This window comes from Gallinula chloropus (assembly GCF_964237585.1).
Source record: "Gallinula chloropus genome assembly, chromosome: Z".
NCBI lineage: Eukaryota > Metazoa > Chordata > Aves > Gruiformes > Rallidae > Gallinula > Gallinula chloropus.
In genome coordinates, this window is record NC_140089.1 from 27,353,539 (window position 1) to 27,379,620 (window position 26,082).

Consider the following 26,082-nt stretch of genomic DNA (forward strand, 5'->3'; position numbering starts at 1 on the left):
ACATAACTGAAGCATTAAGATACTGAACTCTGTCATCAAATATCAATAGCTGTGGGCTGTTCTTCAGATCCTGGAGTTACACTAGAGAACCTACTGAAAATTTACCTAAATTCTCCTATTATATAAAAAACGTACTGCTGAAGTTCCTCATGTATGAAGCACATGCCTTCTGCATGACCAGAATAATACTGAACAGCACATAAGTGGCAAAAGATTAATTTCACGCTTATGTAATAAATACAGTTATTTCCTATGTTATAAATTGAGCATTATAAATGCTCACTTCTCACTGTAGATTTCATTTCCTTGAAGAAAGTAAAAAATGTATTTTAACATTTTAAAATGCATGTATCAGATTTTAATCATGCTCACAAGAGTTACACGTTTGGGTCAAAAATGAACGCAAAGAATCCATGACCACCAGGTACCTCTTGGCATTCCTACAAGCCTGGCACGGGTACCACAGTGTGATGCTCTGTGAAGCACTTAGGCAAAGTTGTAACAATTGAATCACTCCCTGCAATAGATGGCTTCTGCCTTTCAGCTGAGATTTCTGCTACTAAAAGAGATCAAACAAACGCAAGAAGATCTACCCAAAAGGCTGCAGCATTACCGCAGTTGTTTCCCTTTTCAGCACCCCAGTTCTTTCCTGTCACAAGATGAGAATCTCTAATTGAGTGATGGAACTACTTCGTGACAAACTTGAAGCCTCTCGCCCAGTGTCTTTGCATCTGTCCAACTTCTCTCCACAGGCCTGAGAGGGCTTGCCTGGAAGTGAGGTTGTTCAGCAATCTCCTTCAATTCCTCCGTGTCAGCCTTGCTGGCCTGAGAAACACACACTACCTGCACCAGGAGGACAGATGTCCTCAACAGTGAACTTCAGCTTGGTTTTGCAAAATAAAGCAAACCCAGACAAAACATCAGCAAAACCACCCAACACTAAGAAGTGCCAAAACCAACTTGTGATTAGCTTTGCTTGGGTAAATGTATGTTGACTAATTGTGGAAAAAGACAGCTTTCCATCTTTGAAAGCTGAGCTGAAAGACTTCTAAATACAAACAAACTACACCTAAATTGGTTCAGCAACTGTAAAACTAAGGTGATGTCAGATTTTTTTGCATGCATTTTCATGAAAAGAATCTATGTTTTCACTTCAATTTATTTCTTCATAATTTCTTTCCATGCCTAACTCATTAGCAAACTTGCATCTTGCAAAAGTGCATCATACCTGCACTGAACTCTCATGTCATTCGCAGTATCATTCATCAACATTAGAACCACTGCTACAAAATACATCATCTTTTTTTCTTTTAACACTTCTCATTCATCTCACTCAACATCATTTACAGTTCATCATTCTCCCAGGTACATGAGATGTTTGAGGCCATATGACAGGATTCTTTGTCACATCAAAATAGATCCAGAATTTTTAAATTAACGTTACTGGCAATAAATACATAGCCTCATCAGACATACTAGCAGTTATAGGATCCAAAGACCAGGACTACCTTAGCACTTGGGAAATGACGGCAGTTCTCCAGAAGGAAAGAGTTGAAAAAGTTGATGCTGAAGACCTGAAATGTTTTGGATTTTTTGGTTTTTTTTTTCAGAAAAAGGGTTATTTCAGACTAGACCTCTCCTGGTTCTGAAGACTGAACTCCCTCCCATCAACAGTCGTGCATCTTGCTATTTTCTTCCAGCTGAAAGGAATAAAGTTTGACTCCTCAGAGACCTCTCAGTGATGGAAGCATCTCATTCTAAGTGGTACTGGGCAGATTTGCTTCCAAGGTGCATTTCTGACCCACATGAAAACGTTCATGTAGATATATCCAAATATAAATGTAATTCCTGAATTTCCTTGATGATTCTCTTTTCTACTACTCAAACTTAAGCGTATCCATAACTTAATAAAGATTTCTTAAACATAAAAAATGTAATTCAGAAAATTTTTAAACCTCCACAATATGAGTTCAAAGGCGTTAGAGAGTTAAAGTCTATTTAATATGGTTTTCTCCAAATAAAATGCACTCAGGTAACTCAGGGGCTTTACGAACCACTTATTCAATCACAAATAAATTGAAGAACATAACATGCATCTTTTCTAAAAGATTATAAATAAATATGAGGCTTTTCCATTAAAGAAATCACTTGCAGATATCTCTTTAATGCCCTCAGTTTTTTTAATTTAAATTCTATTATTACAGTATCATTAAAATTCCAAGCAGGCAGATTTGGTCTACATTAAATGGGACATGGGACAGGCCTTTTCTAACACAATTAAGAGTGTTCCTTTCAAGGGCAACATCACAGAAGGTGAACACTAATTTTACTAATATGGTAAAGGAGGATGAATGACTGTGGGAAGGAAAGAAAGAAAAATAAACTACGTAGCATAATTTTTTTGTGTGTGAAGTTCTCTGTCATATTTAACTTTCACTTTCTAAACAGGTTATTACAGGGGCAGCAATTTGCATAAAAAGATTAAAGATTGCACGAAATGTCAAAGATTGCTTTGCAGCTTTAATACGAAGAAAAGACAGTCTTTGCAGATGCTGAATTAATTTTAGGGAAATGATCAAAGATATTCTGATAATATCATGATACACAAAATACACACAAAACTAGGTGTCAGAGTGTGTATGCTATTTCTGAAAGTAACTTAAAATGTTTCCACTTCTCCTTATGAAAGCCAGAGCTCCATGGAGATTAAAAAGGAAAACTCACAACACTCTTTTTCCAGTTCTGAAATAGTTTTTTCCATCAGCTAGTTTTTAATCAATGGGTAACTAAAATCAACATAAAAATGTAGCTCGGAATGAAAGCTACTGCAAAACAAAACCATTTAAATATTTTTAACAAAGCTTCTCTAAAGGAATTTAAATCATCCACCTGACAGCCTTTTTAGTAAGGTTTTACTTGGTTCAAATTGCTGGTCATGAAGCACTCCGTACACTATACAGTGGTTTTAATTTACACAAACTATCTATTAAACATTCCGATCATATGTCATAAGTTACTGAAATCCTACCTACAGTACATACAATAGATATATTTTAAAAAACTTATACAACAAACTTGCCTGTCACACAATACCCTCTTAGTACTGTCATTGTTATCATAGACATAATTTCTGTTATTTCACACAACTGACCAGAATGAAATTCGAAATGTTCACAGAATGTTAGGAGCTGCAAGGAAGCATGAAAGATCACCTAGTTCAAGGCCCCTGCCAGAGCAGGATCACCTAGACTAAATCACACAGGAACGCACCCGGCTGGTTGTGAATGCCTCCAGAGAAGGAGACTCCACAACCTCTCTGGGCAGCCTGTCCCAGTGCTCCAACACCCTCACAGTGAAAAAGTTTCTCCTTATGTTCACAAGGAACTTCCTATGGTCCAGCTTGCACCCATTGCCCCTTGTCCTATTGCTGCCATCACTGAGAAGAGCCTGGCTCCATCCTCCTGACTCTCATCCTTTACATACTTATAGACATTAATGAGGTCACTTCGCAGACTCCTCCAAGCTGAAGAGACCCATCTCCCTCAGCCTGTCATCATAAGGAAGGTGTTCCACTCCCTTAATCATCTTGGTGGCCCTGCACTGGCCTCTTTCAAAGAGTTCTGTATCCTTCTTGAACTGACGGGCCCAGAACTGGACCCAACATTCCAGTTGTGGTCTCACCAGGGCAGAGTAGAGGGGGAGAAGGACTTATCTTAACCTACTAACCACACCCCTTCTAATACACCCCAGGATGCCATTGGCCTTTTTAGTTTGCTGGCTCATGGTCATCCTGCTGTCCAACAGGACTCTCATGTCCCTCTCACCTGTGCCGTTCTCCAACAGGCCAGCCCCAACCTATACTGGTACCCGGGGTTGTTCTTCCCTAGATGAACAACATCATAGACCCTACACTTGCTCTTGTTACATCTCATTAAACTTCTCCCTGCCCAACTCTCCAGCCTGTCAAAGTCTTGCTGAATGGCAGCACAAACCTCCGGTGTGCCAGCCACCCCTCCCAGTTTTGTGTTGTCAGCAAACTCGCTGACTGTAAACTCTATTTCCTCATCCAGGTCCTCAATGAATATTGGACAGTGCAGGTACCAGTACTAACCCCTGAGGACCTCCACTAGATCATCAACCCTGAAAGAAATAGTCTTGAATACAGAAAAAGTGGAGAGAAGGTACAGGTCTCTAAATTAATGGGTTGCATACAGATACCGATCCACTGCTGCTCTGAATGTAGGAAGTAAGCAATATCAAAATCAAGGTTCAAGGAAAGAAAAGGAGGCAGTTTTTCACACAGTAAGTAGTCAAACTGAAAAACTCTGTCTCCGGAAGTTGCATTCCAGAACTTTGTATGGTTGGACTCAATGATCTTTTGAAGGTCTTTTCCAACCAAAACCATTTTAGGATTCTATGTTAAAGAATGATGTACACCAGAACAAAATGAGTAATTTGACAAAATAAATGAAGCCTATGCAATTACAGACAGATGTCAACTACTGGCAGCACTTTGGAAAACCTCAGTAGTCAAAATTTTTTCACTGCAGCTCAAATCAACTACCAATTGGTCATAAAAATAGCACAGTCCTAGAGGAAATACTAATATTTCCAATAATTTAGTTAATATTAACTCAACAAGTCAGAGAGGAATTGTCCCACTTCATTGTCCCCCTGAAAACTAGAAAAACAAAATCCTGACTTTGACAGCAGAAAAGCCAAAAGCCAAAAAGTCTCTCTTAAAAATAGTCCTCCATCACTTTGTAATGAGGTTATGATACATCCAAAGTAGCAGTAGTGATATGGATTCAAGTCCTGGAAAGACTCATAAGACAGTCACACGTCTGCATGGTTATCATCAATATTTGGACCACACCCATGTGCATTTACACCTCAAATGGTCCAAATGTTCAAGTACAGTAATGGAGAAATGATCAGGAACATTGTTTGGGACCCTAATTCTTTCATAGTATAGGTAATAGAAAAATTCTTTAATTATACATAGTTATAAAACATTATGCATAAATTAAAGCTTAACTTTCTAAAAGAAATTATTGCAAAATGAAAGAAAATGTCAGGAATATGGAACCTCCCTGTCTTCAGAGTAAACAACAAAGAATGAAAAATTGTTTTCCAGATGATGTTTTCCTGTTTAACCTTAACAGAGAATAATGAAGAATAATTTCTGTTATAATTTAGTACGTAGAAACATAATGTTTTACAGTTTTATACTTGCTAAAGCAGGGCTGCTATCACAGCATGCACATTATACACTGGCAGAAAAAAAGCCAGGGAACAGAAAGAGCACTATTATCTATATTACAATATATAAAAATCCACAGATATAAAAAGACTTAATTTTGAGTTTGACAGACCTATATTTTTAACAGTTTTTATCAAAATACAACTATTCACAAACAAAAAATATGTCCTATGCTTTCTCATATATTCTACAATGGATTTAAGCAATATTCTACCTTCAATCATGTGTCAATTTGGCATTCAACCGGACATTATCTTAAAATATGCATTTTAAAAAGATCCATTCTTTTAATATAATTTTAAAATTATATAAAATAGGTAAGCACAGGTAAGTGTAAAAAAATCATGTTAATTTTGAGAAAAGGAATATGCTTTAATTTCTTGGGATTTTTAGCAGAAAAGAACTAGGAATGTAAAGCATTATGCTTCCTAACATTTTGTTGATCACATAAGGTACTCTACAAACACATGAAACTAGTATTTTTAAAAAAGATCAAGAGCAAAAGGCTTACACATAATTAAAATGCCAAGATTTAAGTGGAAGAATTGGATTATGAATGGAATATCAACTAAGTAGGCACTAACTGCTAAACTACAGGAAGAAGCCAAGGAGATTCTTAAGCTTTCTAAACAGTAATATAGTTTAATATTTCCTTCCTTTTCATTTCCCTCATGAAATATTTTGTGTAATAGCTTACTGATTAAAAAAGGGAATTTTTATTTCAAATTTGCAATGAAGCTGGAATGACAGTATCTATTTCTGTCCGCATAACTTATTTATGAGATATAAATTAAAGGCAAAAGGAGTAACTCCTCCAAATTTCATGAGAAGTTTACCATTTAAAGCACACAAAAATTCATTCAACACAACTTCATGGCAATTAATTACTACTTTCGATTACTTAGCAGTGGAATACAGCTGGAAAACCAAAAAGAAAAGCAGAAAAATATTTTTGAGATGATGAACGCCATTCTTTGAAGATAGTAAACATTTGTTATAAAAATCTGGATGAAACATTACTTTAAAGGATTCTGTAGCAGAGTAGAGAAGGTTGGAAAAAATTTTTAAAAAGAGAGCCACAAAATGAGCAAGAATGAAAAATCTTCTGAGAAGCTATTAAGAAACATATTTTCAATAACAATGCAACACCCTGAAATTCTTTTCAGTTAAACAGAGTTCTTGGAATGTACGCATTACCTTAACAACAGGATTCAGCAGAACAACACCAGATTTCTTTGTAATAACTTGCTTTGTTGTATAATGATGTTCTATGAGCTGAGGAATAGTTGGAAACCCAGTTCCTTCAAAACGATACTGATTCTGTATGGAGGTAAAAGAAAATAATTGTTTCTCTACAGGCAAAATGTTGCACAAGAAACCACAAAAGCACAGACCAAGCTTCCCTCAGTAGCAACAAAACAAAGAAATGTTTGTTTTTACAGAACTAGATTTTTTCCTGATCTATTTAACAGCTTATCTACTGAATTAAATGAAATTATCTTAGGAATATGATACACTAATAAATGCAAAAATACAGCATTGCCCATTTAAGGCAACATGATAAACTAACTACTTATTTAAACTCTTAATTTAAAGCTAGGACATTTAAACTTAAAACTCTGATAGAGTGAAATAAAAATATTCTCAACCAGAAGACACAACACTAAATTCCTAATTACCTGAACTTCTAGAAATTAAAACAAACAAATGGAAAAATAGAACGTCTTACAATAAAAGCAACAGGAGATAAGTAACACTTTCTTACTTAGATCTTACTGCATTTGATAAAATTAATAAATCACACACAAAGAGTATAAGATATATGACTGGTCTCTTGTAAAGACCATGTAGCAGAAGATGCTACAGAGGCTAAAAACAAAGGCAGGTCAGACATGTAATTCATAGAGAAGATGAGTTAAGACAAAATTCCTTTCCCTCTCCGCTTCATGGAGTTCTTTTTATACACCTAACTGAACACAGTAAAAACAACTAAATAATTTAATAATTTCTTAGAAGCATGGTAACTTTTTCTTAGGAAAGATACCTGTGACATATCACTGTTTCAGGTGTTATGGGGAATGAAGTATTTTCATTGTTTATCTTTGCCCATACACTTGATCAGGAAGAAAAACTGTCGAAGTGTTTCTTTCACCCTCCTGAGTCTTAAATTATACACTGCAGCTGACTGGGAAGCAGGAACATGTCTTGTGGCTGCAAAAACCTCAGCACGTACAGCTAGAAAACTCTTCCCACGAGAGTGTAACTGCTACATGCCAGCTTGACAGTGGCCACAATAAACAAGTACTGTAATTAAAAAAACCTCAAAGCAGAGTAACGATTCAAGTGCATAAACAACTGGGCAATGAAAACCTCTACCACTGCCATGAAGACTTTTTTCTTTTTAGTGCCCAGGGTCAAATTCCTTGCAGAGTGCATTCTAAGCTTCTCTTCTTTCAGGGTTAAAGCACTAGCCTCTTGAAACAGGTTACTCTGCAAACCAGCAAAGACTGCTTGGTCATGGCGCCTAATTTTAACACTCCTAGTCATAACAAGAATGTTTTTATAGTCTGAATACTTTTTGTTTAGTTTGTCATTTAACTTAATTCATTTATTAAATAGTGACTCAGCTGACTGACCAGTAACATTATCTCTGATCCCTTTCAAATAAACTCTTTCACACATATTTATTTACTGATGATCAAAAAAATCTGATGTCCTAAGAGTCTACGCCTAGAACAATAGCCAATACTGACCATCATCTCCTCATTCCAGACCCAACTACATGCCTTCTATGTAAGGCCTTCAAGGCAGACAGTGTTCTTTGATTCTGTGTATTTACACAGGACCCTGACCATTATTAAGGTCACTTAAGGCTGAGCAATGAAGTAATTTATCACACAGAGTTTAATTAAGATTAACCTTTTTAAAATAATGGTAAAGCCAGTGAGAGCACACTTGTGCAATTAAAGAACCACTGTTAAAACAGGCATATGCTCCATTCTGCCCTTCAGTATTTGATTCAGAAGAAAATTTGTATATGGAAACCAGTGAGGACCTGTCAGTTATCCAAGAATGTAATTTGACCAGATACAGAGACCTGATTCCCCAATGTTCATGTCAATGCAAACAAAAAAAATCCAGAGTTCTAAACTCTACTCAAACTTCCCGACTAAAGCGTTCATGAATACAATCCCCCTTGTTATACTGAAATAACAGTCCCACCATGCAAGTTCTTTTCTGAGCTTAGTAAGCTTTTTCTCCTTTTACAATTAATGTTTAATTGAGAATAAATGCAGAAAATTTACCCCATGGAGTATATAAGAAATCCTGTATTTCTTTAAGAAAAAAAAGTTTTAGGTTCCACAATTGTCAATAAAACCTGCCACAAATGAATCCCACGAACAGATTAACGTAATGCCCTCTTACTAATGTGCAGACAGATACAGTGACCTGACAATGTGTGGGTTGTCCAAGCTATGCAGCTATCCAATATCTATATCAGCCTTTCACGTGTAACTCCTAAGACAAAGTAGTGAAATTATGGAAGTAAAAATTGCTGATTTTTTGCTTCTTTTTTTTTTTTTTGGTGGCAAAACCAATACAAAAAAGTCAGCTTACAGGTCAGGGTAGCCTCAAAGTAATATTTATATAAATACTCCTCTATTTTTACTGATTTGTAAGGTCAGTTTATATTTTTCAAAGGTCTCCTTACTACATACAATGACTTAACATTATTTCAACTACACCAAGTATATGCTGCACACTTATTTCAGCCAGATTGGGATCAGAGAACTCCAATCACCTTGTAAGACTCTGTGTCATTGTTATGTGACAAAATTTGTATATTTTTCCATACATTGGAGATTTTCAGTTCAAGAGACTGAAATATGTTTTGGCAGCATTACTGAATCAAAGTTGAGAACTATTTGCTCCTATGTCATAATTCAAGAATAATTTCTAGTCATCTTATGAGAACTGTCATATTTTGAATGAGTTTGAAATTCTAAAAGGTAAAAAAAAGCATAATACATTAAAAAGTAATGCATTAAGACGACTAAAAAGAAATGCACTACATAAAGGCATATACGAATTAATATGCTACTTAAATTTACTTATTTTTCCTAAATTAGAGCATCAAAGGGATCAGTTCTGGTCCTGAAAAGCTTATATGCTGTGCAATATCCACAAGCACTTCTATTACACCGGAAATATTCATAGGGCTAAAAAGAACATAAGCATCTTTAGCAGGAACTTCAATTTCCAACTGTGTAGAAAACACCACAGATTATTTTCTGCTCTGTGAATTTTTCAATTTTTCAAGAAGGTTCAATAGAGCCTGAATTAAGAGCAGCCAAATTAGTGCAAACTATGAAAATAGGTTTAAATCTAAATGTATGTATATAAATAAATTAACAGTAAGACACCCTGGATTTCAAAACATTTACAGAAATATCTTGGGTTTTCAATGTAAGATAATTGATGTTGAATAACCTCATACTTCTATTTCTCTTTTGTTTCACAAAATGACCTTTTCCCCCCAATGTCAGCACTGACAGAAATATTTCCAACAGCTTTTATATTTTCATATAAAGGCCAAAGACATTTCCCACAGTAAATTATATAGATTCTAAATTGTTTAGCTGAAATTATAAACTTCCCAACATTGAAAATTCAGTACTGTATCAGAGACGTACATCAGCATATTGTATGATAAAGTGTCTCCGTTGTCCATCTGAAAACACAGAAAGGACATATTCACCAGGTTTCCCGTGGCTCTCTCGCACCAAGAAGTCTCCTTGCTGTTTTAACAGCTCCTGGGCTTCTATTCTTGGAATTGCACCATGATACCAGTCTTGCTCAGCCAAAGGTTTCTCAGTGGTTGATATTACATCAAAGAACTTGGGGAAAATATTGAAGAGAAACGTTACTATAACAGTACATTTTTACAGTTTATTTTTACACAAAAAGCATGATAAACAACAATTTCTATTTCTGTATCTGAATTATGTATTTCTACAAAAAACCAAAATGAAGGCTCTTCTACCTACATGAAAGGCATACTGATCACCTCTTCTATTATCCAAAGCAATTATGCACAAAAACCAGTTGTTTATGGAAGTGTCCATAAAACCGTATTTTTTACTTGGCCTGCTATTTTTCCTAAGCCATACCAAGCAACCTTTTCTCACACATTCTAACATCCAATTAACAACAATTCAAAAGGAACCATTTCTTTATCCAGATAGAAACTTCTCAGAAATAAAAAAAATATTTATACAAAACATCAGAATTGGATAAATTGTTTTCACAGAATTTACAAGCTGCATCCCAAATCCATTAATAGCTCTAAGAGACATTTTTCATAGCATTTACACTGTAGCAGAGAAAATACACCTAGGTGTATTGTGCACTAGAGTTTTGTTGCTGAATGCATAGAGTGCTAAGAAATTAACTGGCTATAAATGGAAGCTAATGAGTTTTAAGCTACAATTTCACACATTGATTTTACTGCATTTACATTCTTTAAGAAAACACTGAGGAAAACTTTGTATTTTGTTCAATGACCATTTTAGATTTATTTATTTATAATGTCTAGACAGACAAGTCTTTAATTAAGCTGTGTGTCATTCAAAATCAGTGCCAGAGCTCATAGAAATTCCTACTGCTCGAGCTGCAAAGCTCTGAACACAGTAACACAGTGCATACTGTACCGTGAGTTGAACAGATAGATGCGTGAATGTGTCCCAGGCAAGCCTGCTGAACTGCATTTTAGATAACAGCATGAAGATCTACACCTCAATTAAGCACGATCAAACAGATACACTCAAAGCATGTGATTCTGAATTAACTTCTGTTACTGCTCAGCCCTGATAAACACCAGGTTTTTCTTTGTATCATCAAGGATGATATGAAATTTCCCCCATGGGGATGGGGAAAGAGAAAGGAAGACTTCACTGGAGCATGAAAGGGAAAAATTTGACATGGTGCAGCTACAGGCATGGTGGAGGCTATATGCACATTTAAGGACTTCCTGGAGAGATATTTATGGTAGATATTTACCTAGCCAAAAAAAACCCACTAGGAAATCTCAGTCTCTCAGAAATCTCAGTCTCTCAAGAAAGGGGGTCTACTCAGACCTCCCTGTTTGCAAATATCTATAACTCCTTAGCACTTTCATAGAAAAGTTTCTAGTATAAAAAAATGGCTTATTCTGTAGGTTCCTGGCTGCCTAAGTTACACCTTAAAAGGTCTGGTTTAGTCCATGATCCTGATGGAAAACTGGAGAACATATTAAAAGTCTGACAGAGCCTCATATTCTCAAACACCGACATCGAGAACTAGAGCATGTAGCATATACAATGTCATTTACTTGAATTTTTATTGTTCAGACACAGCGTTTGAAGTGCCAGAAAAACTAAACCTCTGCTATACTATCCAGAAATGTTAAAAGGGTCACAGTAGCAAAGCTTTTGCTTTGAAACACATCCTATGTGAGGGGAACTGTTTATAAGGACAGAAGGACAGCTCAGGGTCAATAAACTGGTTCATGATCTTCACAAGGGAAGGTTAAAAAAAATATTAAAACAATCTGACATGCAACTCATTTCACAGCTTTCCTTAAGAGGAAGCTTCCAAATAATAGCACCTGCTTATATTTGAACTGGATCAAGTCTGATTCACTGTTTAGACAATCTTGATCACATCCCAGAATGAAACATGGTTTCCCTGATAAAATATGCAATAATTATTCATGTTTTGAGTGTTATTGAAATTGCATTGTTTTTATAAATAAGTTTTCTGACTTTGGGGGTTGTAATCGATCTCTTGAGGTCCCTTCCAACCCCTACAATTCTGTGATTCTGCAACTCCCAACGTGGTCTCTATATGATACAGCCACTGACCAGCTATGAAAGAAATCAGGTGAAAGCCCAGAAAGAAGAGCACAAATGCAACATATAGATTGATTTTAATATTGATTTCAACTCAGCATCTTTTAGTGCTAATGTTTCTACTGCATTTTATAGTTAGAATTAACAGGCTTATATACAAAGAAAGGGTAGTCTTTAAGATAAACTAAGGGAAAAAACCTACCTGAATTCCATTGTCTCTCCTTTAAACTCTGAGTTTGCTACCAGTAAGCAACTTAATATAATTTGATACCTGAAAGAACAATTTTGCATTCTAATCCTTGATGTTTTACAATTTCATCTGGGGCATGAGATCTCTTGCTCATTTGTATGTACAGACTTACAGAAGCACTTAGTGATTTGACAGCTTAAATGAAGAAATATTTTTCAAAGATTTTTGTTGTTAAGTTGACTGGAGGCTAAAAATAAACAATTAACAAAATCTTACAGAAGGAAAGGAACTCACACTGTTGAACTTCTACTTGCCCTCTCTACTTCTTTTTGCTTTTGCTTTTTCCTTTAAGTTTTCCATTTATTTCCATATATTTTCGTGAGTTATTTGTGGAGGAAGGGGATGGTGGAGGTGCAGGCTGACTGAGGTAGTGTGTGCACTTATGTTCTTCATTACACTTTCCCTTCTGAGAGGAAGGAAATGCTCTCATATACTTGATCATGCTCCTTGTGGACCCAGTACTGTTCTCGCTGCTTATTCTGAGCCCCTTCTCCCCACCATTTAACAACCCATTAAAACAGCAGCTTTTCTCCAAAAGTGAAGGAGTGCCCAGCTGCCACACCAGTAAAAAAAAAAAAAAAAAAAAAAATCAAAAACCTGAACTCCTCCAGAAAAGTAAGATATCCCTGCACTTACACTGCCAATGGAAAGAAAATAATAATGGAATATGTCCTGGTTTCAGCTGGCATAGAGTTAATTTTCTTCCTAGATGCTCTGGGGAGGGAGTGAGAGAGTTTGTGGTAGTTTTAGCTGCTGACTGGATTAAACCACGACAGAATGTTATTATTTAAACTAATAGCTTACTCAGTATTGTATTTTCACATATATTCTGAATTCAAACTTTTCACACTTCCTTATTTTCCCTCTTTAAGCAAAGAAAACATTTTGTCAACACGTTTTTTTCTCTCCCAGTATAAAATAGTGGCACACACAGAAAGGAAAGCAATAAATTTAGGTTGATAGTATGACACAATTTGTTATGAAATATCCTGCTGTTAGCCTCAGTGTACCTGGCCCATTCCCACATACTTGTTTACCATATGAAATCAATATTAATTCCACTATTATACTATAAACTATAAAAAACTTATTCTATAAACAATAATGGATGTCTCTGTCAGACTCAAAGCCCTTGGTGACAAAAGAAAACAGGCAGAAGGGAGAAGCTAGCATTCAAGATAAAATTCATTCAGACTCTTTATTCACTTCATTCATAGTATTCTATAGGTACATGAAATTTGCTCCTTTTCTTGTGTTTTCTCTCCTCATTTGATTAACCTTTTGTCTCATGCTATTATAGGAAGTTGGCTTGCATTTTGTCCTAGAGAAGCCACCTGAATCCCTAACCTTGCTGGTTTTTAACTATTTTTTTTTTCCTATATTATCCTTTACCTTCTCATTCTGAAAACGAGCCAATCATTTAAATGCAAGCACAGAACTAATAGTTAAACTCCTGGCTGTTTTCAGAAGTACATGGTTTCCTACAGCTTTCTCCAGATGATACAAAAAACATTTGGTTTTGCTAATTACACAAGAAATCCAACTTCTCCCAACAATTAAATATGGTTGACGTCTTTAGAATAACACTGCATTTAAACCAAGATCCACCTCCACTTTTAAAGTTTCAATATATTTAAAACATGTAATATGAACTTGACATCACATTTTTAGATTGTATCAGAGGATCAGTACCATTCTTTTTCCTACTCTGCTTCAATTTTTAGTACTGGTCCATTTAACCAAATCCTAAATTTGTTTACATATGTTATTATTTTATAAAATACCTTCAATAATCATTTTGTATACTTTGTTGATGAATAATAAGTTTTAAGCACCAGTTTATACATTTAGCAAAAAGAATGGTTATGTAATTGTCAGCAGGAAAAGCTGAGCAGCTGAGCACATTAAGAGCTAAGTACTATTTCGTGAATAAAATTTCAGCTCTGTATGAACGGTTAGCTTTTCTAACACACAAGAAATCACTAAATCAAAACACAGAGGAAAACTGAAAATTGATTGGTTTATATATTCTGACTTTGAAGGTTACTTATGTGACAGGTAATCAAGAGTACCCTTGTTATTCAGATTTTACTTTCTGCCTCAAATGACCCAATTCTAATCTTGCTTCATCCAAACATATTCCAAGGCTTCAGCAATCCTACCTTCTATATATCTACACCAAGGTTTACACCAACTTCCACGGAATTAATAGTGGTGCAGACTGGATTGGAAATCAAAATGAACCACATCAGTTATTTAAAATAACACTTTAATTAGAGCCAACAAAAACTTTGACACTGACTTCTCCTGATTTCATCTTAAATATCTTGATCCTCTTCTTGATAGTTTACCAATTTTTCTCTTAAGTATTTTTAGGTAGCAGTTATATTTTTTTAATCCTAACAAGTTATGTAACACATACAAATAAAAAAAAGTTGAAGACTGTCTAAACTACACAAATAACAGAGGTTATAGCAATACACCTTTTTTATTTGCATTTATTACAAAATGTTGAGGTTTGACATAAATTAGAACTTTTATAAAACCACAATGATGATAATGTGGATAATTTGTTTATCTCCAGGAATGTTTTATTATTTTAGTAGAGTTTTTCTTTTTTAAATATGTCATGAATATTTTCCACTTTTCAGAGCACAAGCCTTCCTGTCTTAACTTCATCTCATTGTCATATTTATTATTCCATTCCTTTATCACTATATACAATTTTCTTATGTATAGGCATATACATATACAAGTATGTATATATGCAACTCTTCCACACATTGTGAATAGCTTAAATAAGTTTACTGTGGTCTTTAACAGGCCTTTGGATGCAATCCTGAAGCATAAACTAGAAGGCTCATTCATTCTACAGTTTCATCCAAAATGCTACTTTGAGCTAATATTTGAGGTGACATGGTCACAATTAAATGCCAGTTTTTAAAAGTTCTTTAAATTCTGCCCAACTTTTCTTGGCTTGTTTTTTGGTATGTTTTTTTTTTGTTTGTTTGGATTGCATCTGCTGGGGTTTTTTGTTTGTTTGCTTTGGGTTTTATGCGGTTTGTGTGTTGGGATGTTAACATGTTCCACTTCAGTAATGCACAAGAGGAAGGTTTTCAAATGAAACTCGACAGGTCCATAAGTAGGTGCTCAAGTATTCTGGTCTTACAAGGTCATATACCAAAAAAAACATATATAATACAAAAGCAAAAGAAGCAACAAAGTTTTCACATCCATTAGAGAACCTGAACAAAAGCCAACTAGAAGTAAGAGATACTCAACAACTATTTTTGATCCATATTGAAGCAAGATGCATGATATCTAATTAGTTAAAAAGTACCCGTTATTGAGAAAGTAGCAGTAGCAGCAGTAATATATACTGGTGCCTTTATAACAAATATGGGGAATATAATTATTGCAATAACAGGTAAAACATGCATGAGCGTCTGAATACCATAATGCACTGCATTTCCAGTAAATTGGACTCACGAGGAAGAGTACTCTTAAAAGCACAGCACCCTTATGGGAGTTGCAAAGAACTTACAAATTGCCTTTTTTTCCTAAAGCACAACATACTATTATGTGGCAATACAACCAGGTCTGATGATCAATCAGAACAGTGCCTTAATAATGTTTTTTAAATGACGTTATTAACCATGAGATGGAAAAGCAAGATGGTTCAGAAAAAAAAAATAATCCTACTTAAGCTGTAAAATTATCAGAATGTAGTACACCACCACATTAGTGATACTGCTTACCGACGATGAGCCCAACATGGACTTTGGAGAACGTATAATTCCAGCTATGGAATGACGTATAGTGTCAAATCTTGAGACTTTGTCCTTCTTGTCCTAGGAGAAAAAACAGTATCTCCAGTGAAAACAAGGAAGTCAGTACAATAACTGAATTATTGGAGAACGTGCAATGTAGACTCCTAGATTTTAGTTATATAAGAGACAGGGGCTGAGTCTTAACTGATACAAACCATGAAACGTCAACATCAGTGGGATTTAGCTAACTCCTATCAATTTAATGGTTGAAAAATTGTACAATTCCTTAAGTATTATGTGCAATTATTTCAAGTATCACTACTGTTAACTATTAAGAGAACTCAAATTCTCTTGCACCCTAAAAATAAAAGACATAATTCTCCGTTCTCCTGAAACACATATTATTTTAAAAGGACACTGATTTGAAACTGTGTAACACACACACACAGAGCATATAGTAAAAGTCAAAAATACATGCATACACTACCTTTACTTCATATATTTATATTTTTTTCCTTTTATTAATATGTTCTTCTATAACCATACACTACCTGGAAATATTAGTACCAATCAGGGCAAGTTATAGGATCCATTTGTTTTCTGGCACTTGTGTAAAACACAGGTGCAGCCACCATCTGGATTGTAAATTCTGCAAGAAGGTGATGCTAAGAAGATTCCAAGGTGCACATGACTTAGTCCAAAGACTGTATTTCTTAATCTCTGCTTCATCATGAGGTCTCAAAATTACTATCAAAGAATCTTTAAAAAAATAAAATAGTGTATTTTTATCACTGTCAGAGTTTATTGCTTGTAAATCACCCTCAGAAACAGATAAGGTATTTTAATGAGTATTTTCAAAGTAATTGAGCCTGAAGCAGAGAGAACACACATGAGCAATCTCATTCTAATTAGCTATAGGTTACCTAAACTGTAAGAAACTCATAATGGAGACAGACTACAACTGTTTGCTCATGTTACAAAGAAAATTGCTTCCAAGTTTTGAAGGTATACCTTTGACTGAAGAAACTGAAAATCTAGTAATGTAAAAAAATGCTTTAGTTTATTCCAGGACTTCTGAATAAGCAACAAAATACATTCATTCTGCATACAAAACAGACAAAAGTTTTAAAATGACTCATAAATAAAATTTGGTTTACAGAATATGGGTTAAATATTGTCCTTGTAAAATAGATTTATTTATCTGGTAGCAAAATTCTGCAGTGTACCTTAAGTTGTCTGCAGGGAAAAAAGAGTGCAAAAAACACTCAAGTTCTCAAAACACTAATAGGAAGTTTATTAGTTCACTGAAATACTCATTAACTCTGTGCTTATTTACCCATCAAGGACATTTTTATTTCTTTTATCAAGCTCAAGTAATATTGTATGCAAACTGATTTTCTTATAATAATAAAATAGTCTGTGCTAAGTCCTGATTTTTATTTTTATAATATTGATTAATTAAACTGGCTACATAAAGAATAAAATAAATGTCATTAGCAACAGAAGGACACAGAGTCTAATTTTACTTGCATGCTGGGAGTGGAATGATCCACTCATTTCACATATCTCCTCAGAAGTGAGACATGAGATTTAACTGCAATTGGACGTATATTTCTTTTATGACAGGAAAAAGTAAGTTAAAAAACATGCACCAATTCCATTACACTTGCCCTAAACAAACTGAAGAATTTTCTTTCTATTTTATACAATAGTGTACTTATCTAATGACAACAGCAAACTACAAGGTTCTCCACCAGTTTCTCCTTAGTGGAAAACATTTTTAAAAACAGTGTGTTTTGAACAAAATACCAGAAAGACTCATGGACTGGGCCCCAGCAGAGGGCTTCCGTAACCATCAACAAATGATATGTAGAGGATAAAAGTTGCATTAAATAGAATAACAATTAAAAGGCAGACTTAATCGATAAACTTTGGCTTTGTTGTTAAGGTAGCATGCTGCAATACATAACCCTGCTCAAAATGCAACACATTTATAAACTCTGTTCAGTATTTTCATGGCACTTTCCCTCTGACATACTAGAATCACTCTGTACCAATGACAAAGACTCGCAATTTGTCTACACAGCAGGCAGTATCAAACATGAAAAACACAACTGCAGCCTGTAGTGAGTTTATGTATTCATTTAAGTATTTTTAGGGTATCCTGAATAAAACTGAAGAGCAGCAACAGCGGTCTTTTACTGATATTTTTTTTTTCCTCAGCTGCCAGTTCCCCTTAGAAGGGCCCAATTAGATCTTGCAGGAAACAAGTTTTCACAGAGAACAGTTTATTCATCAGCCTGAAGAGATTTTTTTTTTAGTGTGCATCAGGTATATTTTTTTTCCTAAACTAGTATAAGAATACAACCCAGTAAAGCCCATCTACTTTTAAGTAAATACATACACACACATATATATGTGTGTGTGTGTAAAATCTTTTTAGTCAAGTCAGGGTTTTATTTTGTCTGTATTCTAACATAAGAAAATAAAAACCAGAGCTGTTTTTCAGTGATCTCCAGCCTAGCCACCTTAAATTCTGGTTCTTTCAGCCAAGTGCCTCATAATTTAGCACAGGATTTAGTAGATGAAAGGATTATCTCAGGATATTAGGTTATTTAAAATTTCCAAAGGAAGCTAACAGAGCGGAGACTCTCCGTGTCCTCAGGAAGGGGAGTTCATTATAATTCCACACAATACTCATTCCAACAAACATCATACCAGCCAGCACAACCATGCTGGCTATGGAGTCAGCACATACGCTCCAGACAAACTCCTAAGACATGTTGCTATTTGATGAACAAACAAGAAGGACACTGGAAAGGGATTAGAAGTTGTGTATCAGGGACACTGTAGAGCACATTATGGAGTAGTATGCTTGCAGGCATACACAATGCAACTACTAAAATATATTAGCTGATCCGGTTTCATTTTGGATTAAATTAATTCCTTGCAGGGGTATTAGAAAAACAGTTGCATGATTCGTCACTTCCTTTATTTTATACTACACCAATTTCATTAAAAAGAAAACTAATCTGTGGGCCATAACGTTTTATGTAATGACTGAAATACTGCAGAATAAACTGTAGCTTACTATCATGAGGCTCAGTACCTATTCAAGTATACACTGTCATTAGGAAACATTCTAAATCTCTTTCTTTGCCTGTGTTTAAAGGCACTTGTGACAGGAAAGCACATCATACAAGACTAGCCATATTTCTAAACACTCTCCAGAAGTCATCAAAATGAATCTCCACCAGACCTGGGACTGGCTCTTAGAATATGTCCTGAACCTTCTATTCGCTGGACAGGTACACGTAGTGAAACAGTTGAATATGCAACCACTTCTCCTGGAATGGTGCAAGACTGATGAACTTCTATACAAACAGCTGTTCTATGGGTGCTTTCACTTCCAAATAATCAAAAAGGATTTCCTCAAACAAGTAACTCTCCTATTGAGAAACTGCTTGACAACTACGTGTAACCCTCAGATCAGACTGCTCTGTCATATTTTACAAGCATCCAGTTTTGGACACAGTACTGTTAACAATTCTTCTGCCACAAAACAAGGAACGCTGAAACCCTGCTCCCAGTTGTACAGACCTCACTCAGCCTTTTTGTTCCAGTTCTCTTTTTCCTTCTTAACAATCAAAACAGTTACCTCAGCTCTTTTAGAGAGATGCCACAGTGGAATACAACCAATCTGGCATTTTTCTTACTATTTTTCTCTCCTGACATGATGCAGAGAAAAAGTATAGCACGAGAACTTAAAAAGCAGCACAAGATTCAGGACAGTTGAAAAAACAGAAGTGAAGAACTGCCTACTTTGCTTGAGGATTTCCTCAGGTGCATCTTTATGTATCATATACAAAAAGCAAAGCTTCTGCAGCTTTTATGTTCACTTTGGGGGTCTTGTGCAACAGAAGGTCTTGCCCATTTTAATCGATTTTCCACTAGAATTTATCATTTATGGTCATGCACTAGCATTGTTCGAATCTCCGTTTTGCCAGACACACAGTTCTGTCACTGGGCACAAATCACTGCAGATCCGAGAGTGTATGAAAAATGATACAATACACCCAAAAGTGTGCCACAATCAAAATGACAGGCCGTAAGAATCGTATTTGCAATGGTATTCTGAATGAATGTGCACAAGGCAAAGCAACAGGGCAAAAAGATTTTGCTTAAATTGAACTGCATTATATAAGAGCCCAAAATTAGCTTTTTAGCTGTATAAATCCCAAAAAATGGTTTTATCTCAGGTGTTATTATAAAAATAAAAATAATCTATACTCTTTTAGAAAAGTAAGGAAGTAAGAAACTGGAGAGCTAAGATAAAGTTAAAACAGAATAGATGCTTCTAAAGGACAGGCAAATAGTAGCACTATCTCTACTGATCAAGCAGAGAAAGATTAGCCATTAGAAGGACAACACACAGTGTAGCAGATACTGAATATTGCTAAAAAACACACTAGCCAGACCTGTACATATAGAAGATATAGATGGACAGTTTAGTATTATTCCATTCAAAGAAAGGCTGCCTAATAAGCCAGATAGGAACCATCCACACAGATTCAGAAGTTAAATGTGGGCTTGAAAATTAAATTAGAGAAGCTTCACAGGAAATTTAGAAGAAATATGAAGAGGGTTCTCCAGCTGAAAGAGAAAACACTGTCAGAAGAAAAGGAGCATTCATTTAGAAGAATATAAGCAGTGACACCTAAAAGATAAGCATGGCAGTACTGTTTCTGAGATTTGGTGAAGGAACTAGTCCTCAGAGGTTTTGATGAAAATTATTTCAGTACAATACAAATGCTCTAAGAGAAAACCAAGAACTCCTGGTAGTTACTGCAATAGATATGTTCAATGAACACACAGATTGAAAAGGCATACCAGACAGTATCTGCCAGAGCAATTAAGATGCTCTCCTTTTTGTAAAGTGAATGCTAGCTTCATTTCTGGTTTTAAGATATGATTTCCCCGATGAAAAAGGGGACAGAACAACACTCATCTCAAGGCTTCAAATTTAGATAATGGGGAGTAAAAGGAAAAATTTTGCTTCTAGAAAGTTACAGAAGTCTGGCATGAGAATGGAGTTCTGGGAGAAGCAAGGAAGTCTGACATGAGAATGGAGTTCTGTGATTTAGAAGCAAGGATTCTTCAAAGAAGATTTATAGAAAATAATTTACTGAAAACAATCCTCTGCATTAGTCACTTCAGCAGTGGAGATTAAAAATTGTTTAGGAGACGCCCCAAAAACATGTAATGAGCTTGAACTATGACAGTAACTCTGGTTTGCCTATTGAAGAGTGGACATACTAACTACAAATGGTTTAGAAAGAAAATTAACTCTGTCCTTTGCAAAATCAGGAGATTAGTCTATGTTATAGGTATCAGCCATACTAAAGAAGATGTGAATGCTGCTGCATATTAAAACCTGAACATACAGTAGAACATGCCTGTTGACTCTGAATTCTATTCTCTGATTTCAGAAATAAGACCGCTCATGCCTCCAAAAAAATTTTTCTTCACCACCTCCCCCCCCGCAACCCCAGCGCCTTCAATGACAGAGCTGGGTATCTCAGAAAGAACACATGTATAAGGGCAGCTAAGGAATCATACTGTCTTTACGAAACAAAAGAGAACATTTAAAACTTCCCCATGGGACAAGATGCTGTCTCAACATGAGGTGATTTGAGCTGAGTAGGTTATTCATCTTTGCTACACCTTCCCAGGAATTATAATATGCATTTTCTTAGTTTGCTCTTGTAGGTATCTAGAATTGGGAGAATCAATCGTGCAAAGCCATGAAGATGTAACATAAAATTATTAAAAATTAAAACATGTGAAGCTATTAAAAATATCTGAAGTACACTGTGAAACCAATTAAATAACACAGCTATTCAAAAATAATTTTTTGATAAAGTAACATATTCAGTTTTAAACACAACACTCTCCAAAGGAGCAGAAATGATGCATGATTGACACACACATATTGTAAAACACTGTACTGGAAGCAAATTAATGTTCCACCTTCTGAACTGCAGGGTGTAGTTGAAAACCAAAGCTTATTGGTGTGAAATTTAAGAACAGCTATATTTTCTCAAACCAAAGATACATCCCAGGCCATGCGAGAATGGTAATTCTTCAGAGTGTACCTTTATCCTCTGAAAGAGGATCTGTCCTGTAAGATCTGCCCCAGTAGTGTAAGATGTGACATTTCTACATGTGATTTTTCCCTCCCAAAAATATTTTCAGCTGCTTTCTGAATCTATATAAACTACTACACCCCACTGCTGTAGCAACCACTTGCACAATTTAATTACATATCTTTGATGAACACACTTGCCTGCTTGCTTTGAATCATATGCCATCTGTGGTTATTTGATGGCCTCTACTTGCTGCTCCTGAAGAGACAAAAGCAACCACTGTTCCCTATTCACTTTCCCCACATCACCCAACACATTCAGTCTGGTTTTATCAGGTCTGAAAAGCCCAACATACTTAGCTGCTAAACCTAGAGAAGCTCTTTTACATATCTCAGAATTATTTTGCCTTTCTGAATTTTCCTACATCAATTTTGCAATTTAGGGAGATGAAAATAAATGTGGCTACATGGAGCCAGACTATTCTAGATAGTAGATAGCAGAAGAACAAGCAGCAACAGACAATCTGCATCAAGAAAAATTCCAGTTAGATAATTAAAAAAAAAAAAAAAATCACAACAACGACAGTGATCAAATACTGAAACAGGTTGCCAAGACAGATTTCCATCACCGGAGCTGCTAGAACCTCAACTTCAACAAGGCATTTTGCAGCCTGATGTAACATCAAAGATGACCCTGCTCTGAGCAAGAAGCAGAGCAGATGGCCTCCCTGAAATCTCTTCCTATTTAAATTATTCTGCAGCTCTAAGGCATTTGGAAAGCAGGTGCACATCAATTTATACAGTGATGTAATATTTTCCCTTCTATTCTCTATTCCTCTACTGAAAGCGTCTAACTTTTTTATTTTGTTTTGATCACTAAGTAAATAGTGACCTGACATATTCAGGAACACTTAGACTTTATTTTGAGTAAGAGTTCATTATGAGTACATGTGAAATCAAGTACGGTTAATATAACCAAGCAGGAATGTAATTACAGAATATGATTTTTTTTTTTTTTAAAGACTGTTGGAAAAATATGTATAATTTATAAAAATTCAAGGATTTCACTCAACTTACTATCAAAAAATACTCACTTTATTTGCAAATACATTTTTTTGCTCCTGTGACTTATTTGTGTATCATTACTTATATACAGAACCTTTGAGAACTATTTGGAGACAAAACCTGAAATATTCTGGCAGAAACTCTCAGATTTCAGTAAACGCTCTGTGTGAACAAATTGATTTTTTATAAAGGGAGCACGAATACTATGATTGACACTTTGCTTTATTTCTGAATGACTACTGAACAAAATGTACAGTCAAGTTGTCTGCACGATGTTTTACGTTTTAATTAGCGTTTTAGAGGACCAATTTTTCAAGGTACGTATGAAATGCCAGGGAAATGTCACCTTCATCTTTGAAGTGATTAGTAAATCTTCCAAAAACAGAAATTAGAGGTCTTTAAGGAAGTAGAGTACCTTTTAATGGAGGCTAGCAATGTTTCCATAGACATGGTACATTTCAATTATTATATACTAAACAGCCTTTTATTTTTAAAAAAGATAGGATTTTGATTTCACCTAATTATCATCAAGAATGTCAACTATGTTCTAGTGAAGAATGTACTGTGCCTAAGCTGAGGCACTGGCATCCTGTTGCATGATTAATTTTATAAGGAAGAAGTAGCCAGGCAAAGGCTTTCGCAAGGCAGATGGAGAGGACCCTTCTCCTCTGTGGTTGTCATTGACATATCACAGTAAGAGATCCCTGAATACACACACAAGGTGTCCGTTGATACAATTCTATATACACTCATGAAGTTGCAACATAAAACAGACCACACTGAGTGTTCCTAGTTGTCCTGCAGTACCCAATGCTCACAAAAGCAAGAAAACCTTTTCACATCAAACATACATCTCATCATCTAAAAAAAACAAGATGGCGACCTAGGTGCCTGTCAAAGTCACCATCTGCCAGGACAACATCTTGCTCCACATTCAGGCTGTGCTACTGCTCAAGAAAACCTTGAATCACAACAAGCCAAAGAGCAGTGAACGAAGTACTGTCACTGTCCCGGGCAAGAAGTGACCAAAACAACCAAGTGAACTACAGTCAAAGCCAGATGTGAGGTAAGTGTATACATGTGCAATGGGAATGTATTACATTTCTGCAAATATTCTCTCTCTTTCCAAACATCCTCATCTTCTGAAGTCTAATGTAAATTTTAGCCTAGAAATCTGCATTTATGGTTTGGCAGTTAGGTACACTAACATCAACAGAATAAACAATGAGCAAATCAGCAAGATTTCATGAATGTAACTTGAAATGTCAAGAATATAACCATAAATTTGAAAACAACATACAGCTCGAAATATGTTAGATAAAAATTTTAAAAGATCACAAAATATGCAAAGAAAATCAACTGAGGAAATTTTATATTTCCATCATGTAAACATTAGTTTGTCAGATGGCTATGAAAAGGCACATGCTTTATTAGCCAGAAGTACACGTGCATCCACAAATGATTTGAAGTTTGCAATTCTTAGGAGCATTTCTGATGCAAAGAGGCTAGTTTTATCCTGTACTGTATTATTATTTACAACCAGCAGAAATAGTTTCAGGCACGTATGACCCAAATGCTGCTGAGGAACAGAGAAATGCAGTAACACTGGAACAGTTGCCCCAGAGTTATAATCAAGATCAACACTATAGCTGTCATTTAAAGTGATGAAGTCTTCAATATGAAATATGTTCTAAAGCTGGTTATATGGATGCATACATACAGACACACAGAGACTGGTCTTGCCATCCCGCTTGCAAGTTATATAGCAAAAATCTAAACCTGAGCTAGAAAGAAAATTCTTAATAAGGTAATGGAAGAAATGGATTTATTATAAATCCACACATGTTATGGTGCATTCCTACTATCAACTGATAGGCTTTCTTTCAGCATAGATGTGTATTAGTATAGAAAATAAATTCTAATGTCCTGAACTTCTTACTCATTTTTTTTCCACAAAACGTGTAAAGGCAGACTGGTTTTGGTGCCTGTTAAAAAATTACAATAGTATCACTTAAATTGAATGGTAAAGTTTTAGGTGGCCAGTAGGTAGTATTGTATTTTTAAAAGTTAACATCTAGCTCTTCAAAGTGATAAATATTGCTTAATGACTAAGAGAACTTCATTACAACCACTAATCCAATAAAAAGGAGTTAGTCATCCTTGCTGACCTACGTTCAAGAGAGATACCAAAATGGGGCAGTTTTAATGGAGGAAACATATGGTGAAAGACAGCTATATGGGCTAACAGTACAAAGCCACAGGTGAAGAACCTCTAGGCTACACTTCACATGAGGAATGAACAATTTTACAGTGCAGGTGGGTGAAGGACCAAACCATGAACACAGCACACCACAAAATGAACTCAGAAGATTAAGCAGGTATAAACACAACTTTCAGGCACTTTCATGTGTGGATCTGGGCTGCTGAACATGAGAAGTGTTGCACAAAATAGCCAAACCTCTTGATTCCTAATGGTCTGTGCAATAGTCAGTAGCTGAAGTAAGGAAACAATGAATATAACCTGCACCTACCACAGACATGGTGGTGAATCCCTGGAGAGCAGTGTACGTGCCAAGGAATGCCACCTGGAACTGGAAATTATCTTTACTAACCACAAACTTAAAATAACAGCAACAGGCTTGCCAGAAATGTCTGTATACTTACATACCCTGCAGGCTGACACAAAACAACATACCCCT

The 26,082-nt window shown here is 35.5% G+C and overlaps 1 protein-coding gene across 1 annotated transcript in view; it reads right to left on the reverse strand.

Annotated features, from left to right (window-relative positions):
* Positions 1–26,082, reverse strand: part of FER (FER tyrosine kinase) — a 172,860-nt gene that overhangs the window by 76,607 nt on the left and 70,171 nt on the right. Inside the window, exons 10-12 of the mRNA XM_084278847.1 lie at positions 16,162–16,254; positions 9,958–10,161; positions 6,461–6,583 (exon numbers count right to left, since the gene is read on the reverse strand). Coding sequence (XP_084134973.1) covers positions 6,461–6,583; positions 9,958–10,161; positions 16,162–16,254 — 420 coding nt within the window. The remainder of the gene's footprint in view (positions 1–6,460; positions 6,584–9,957; positions 10,162–16,161; positions 16,255–26,082) is intronic.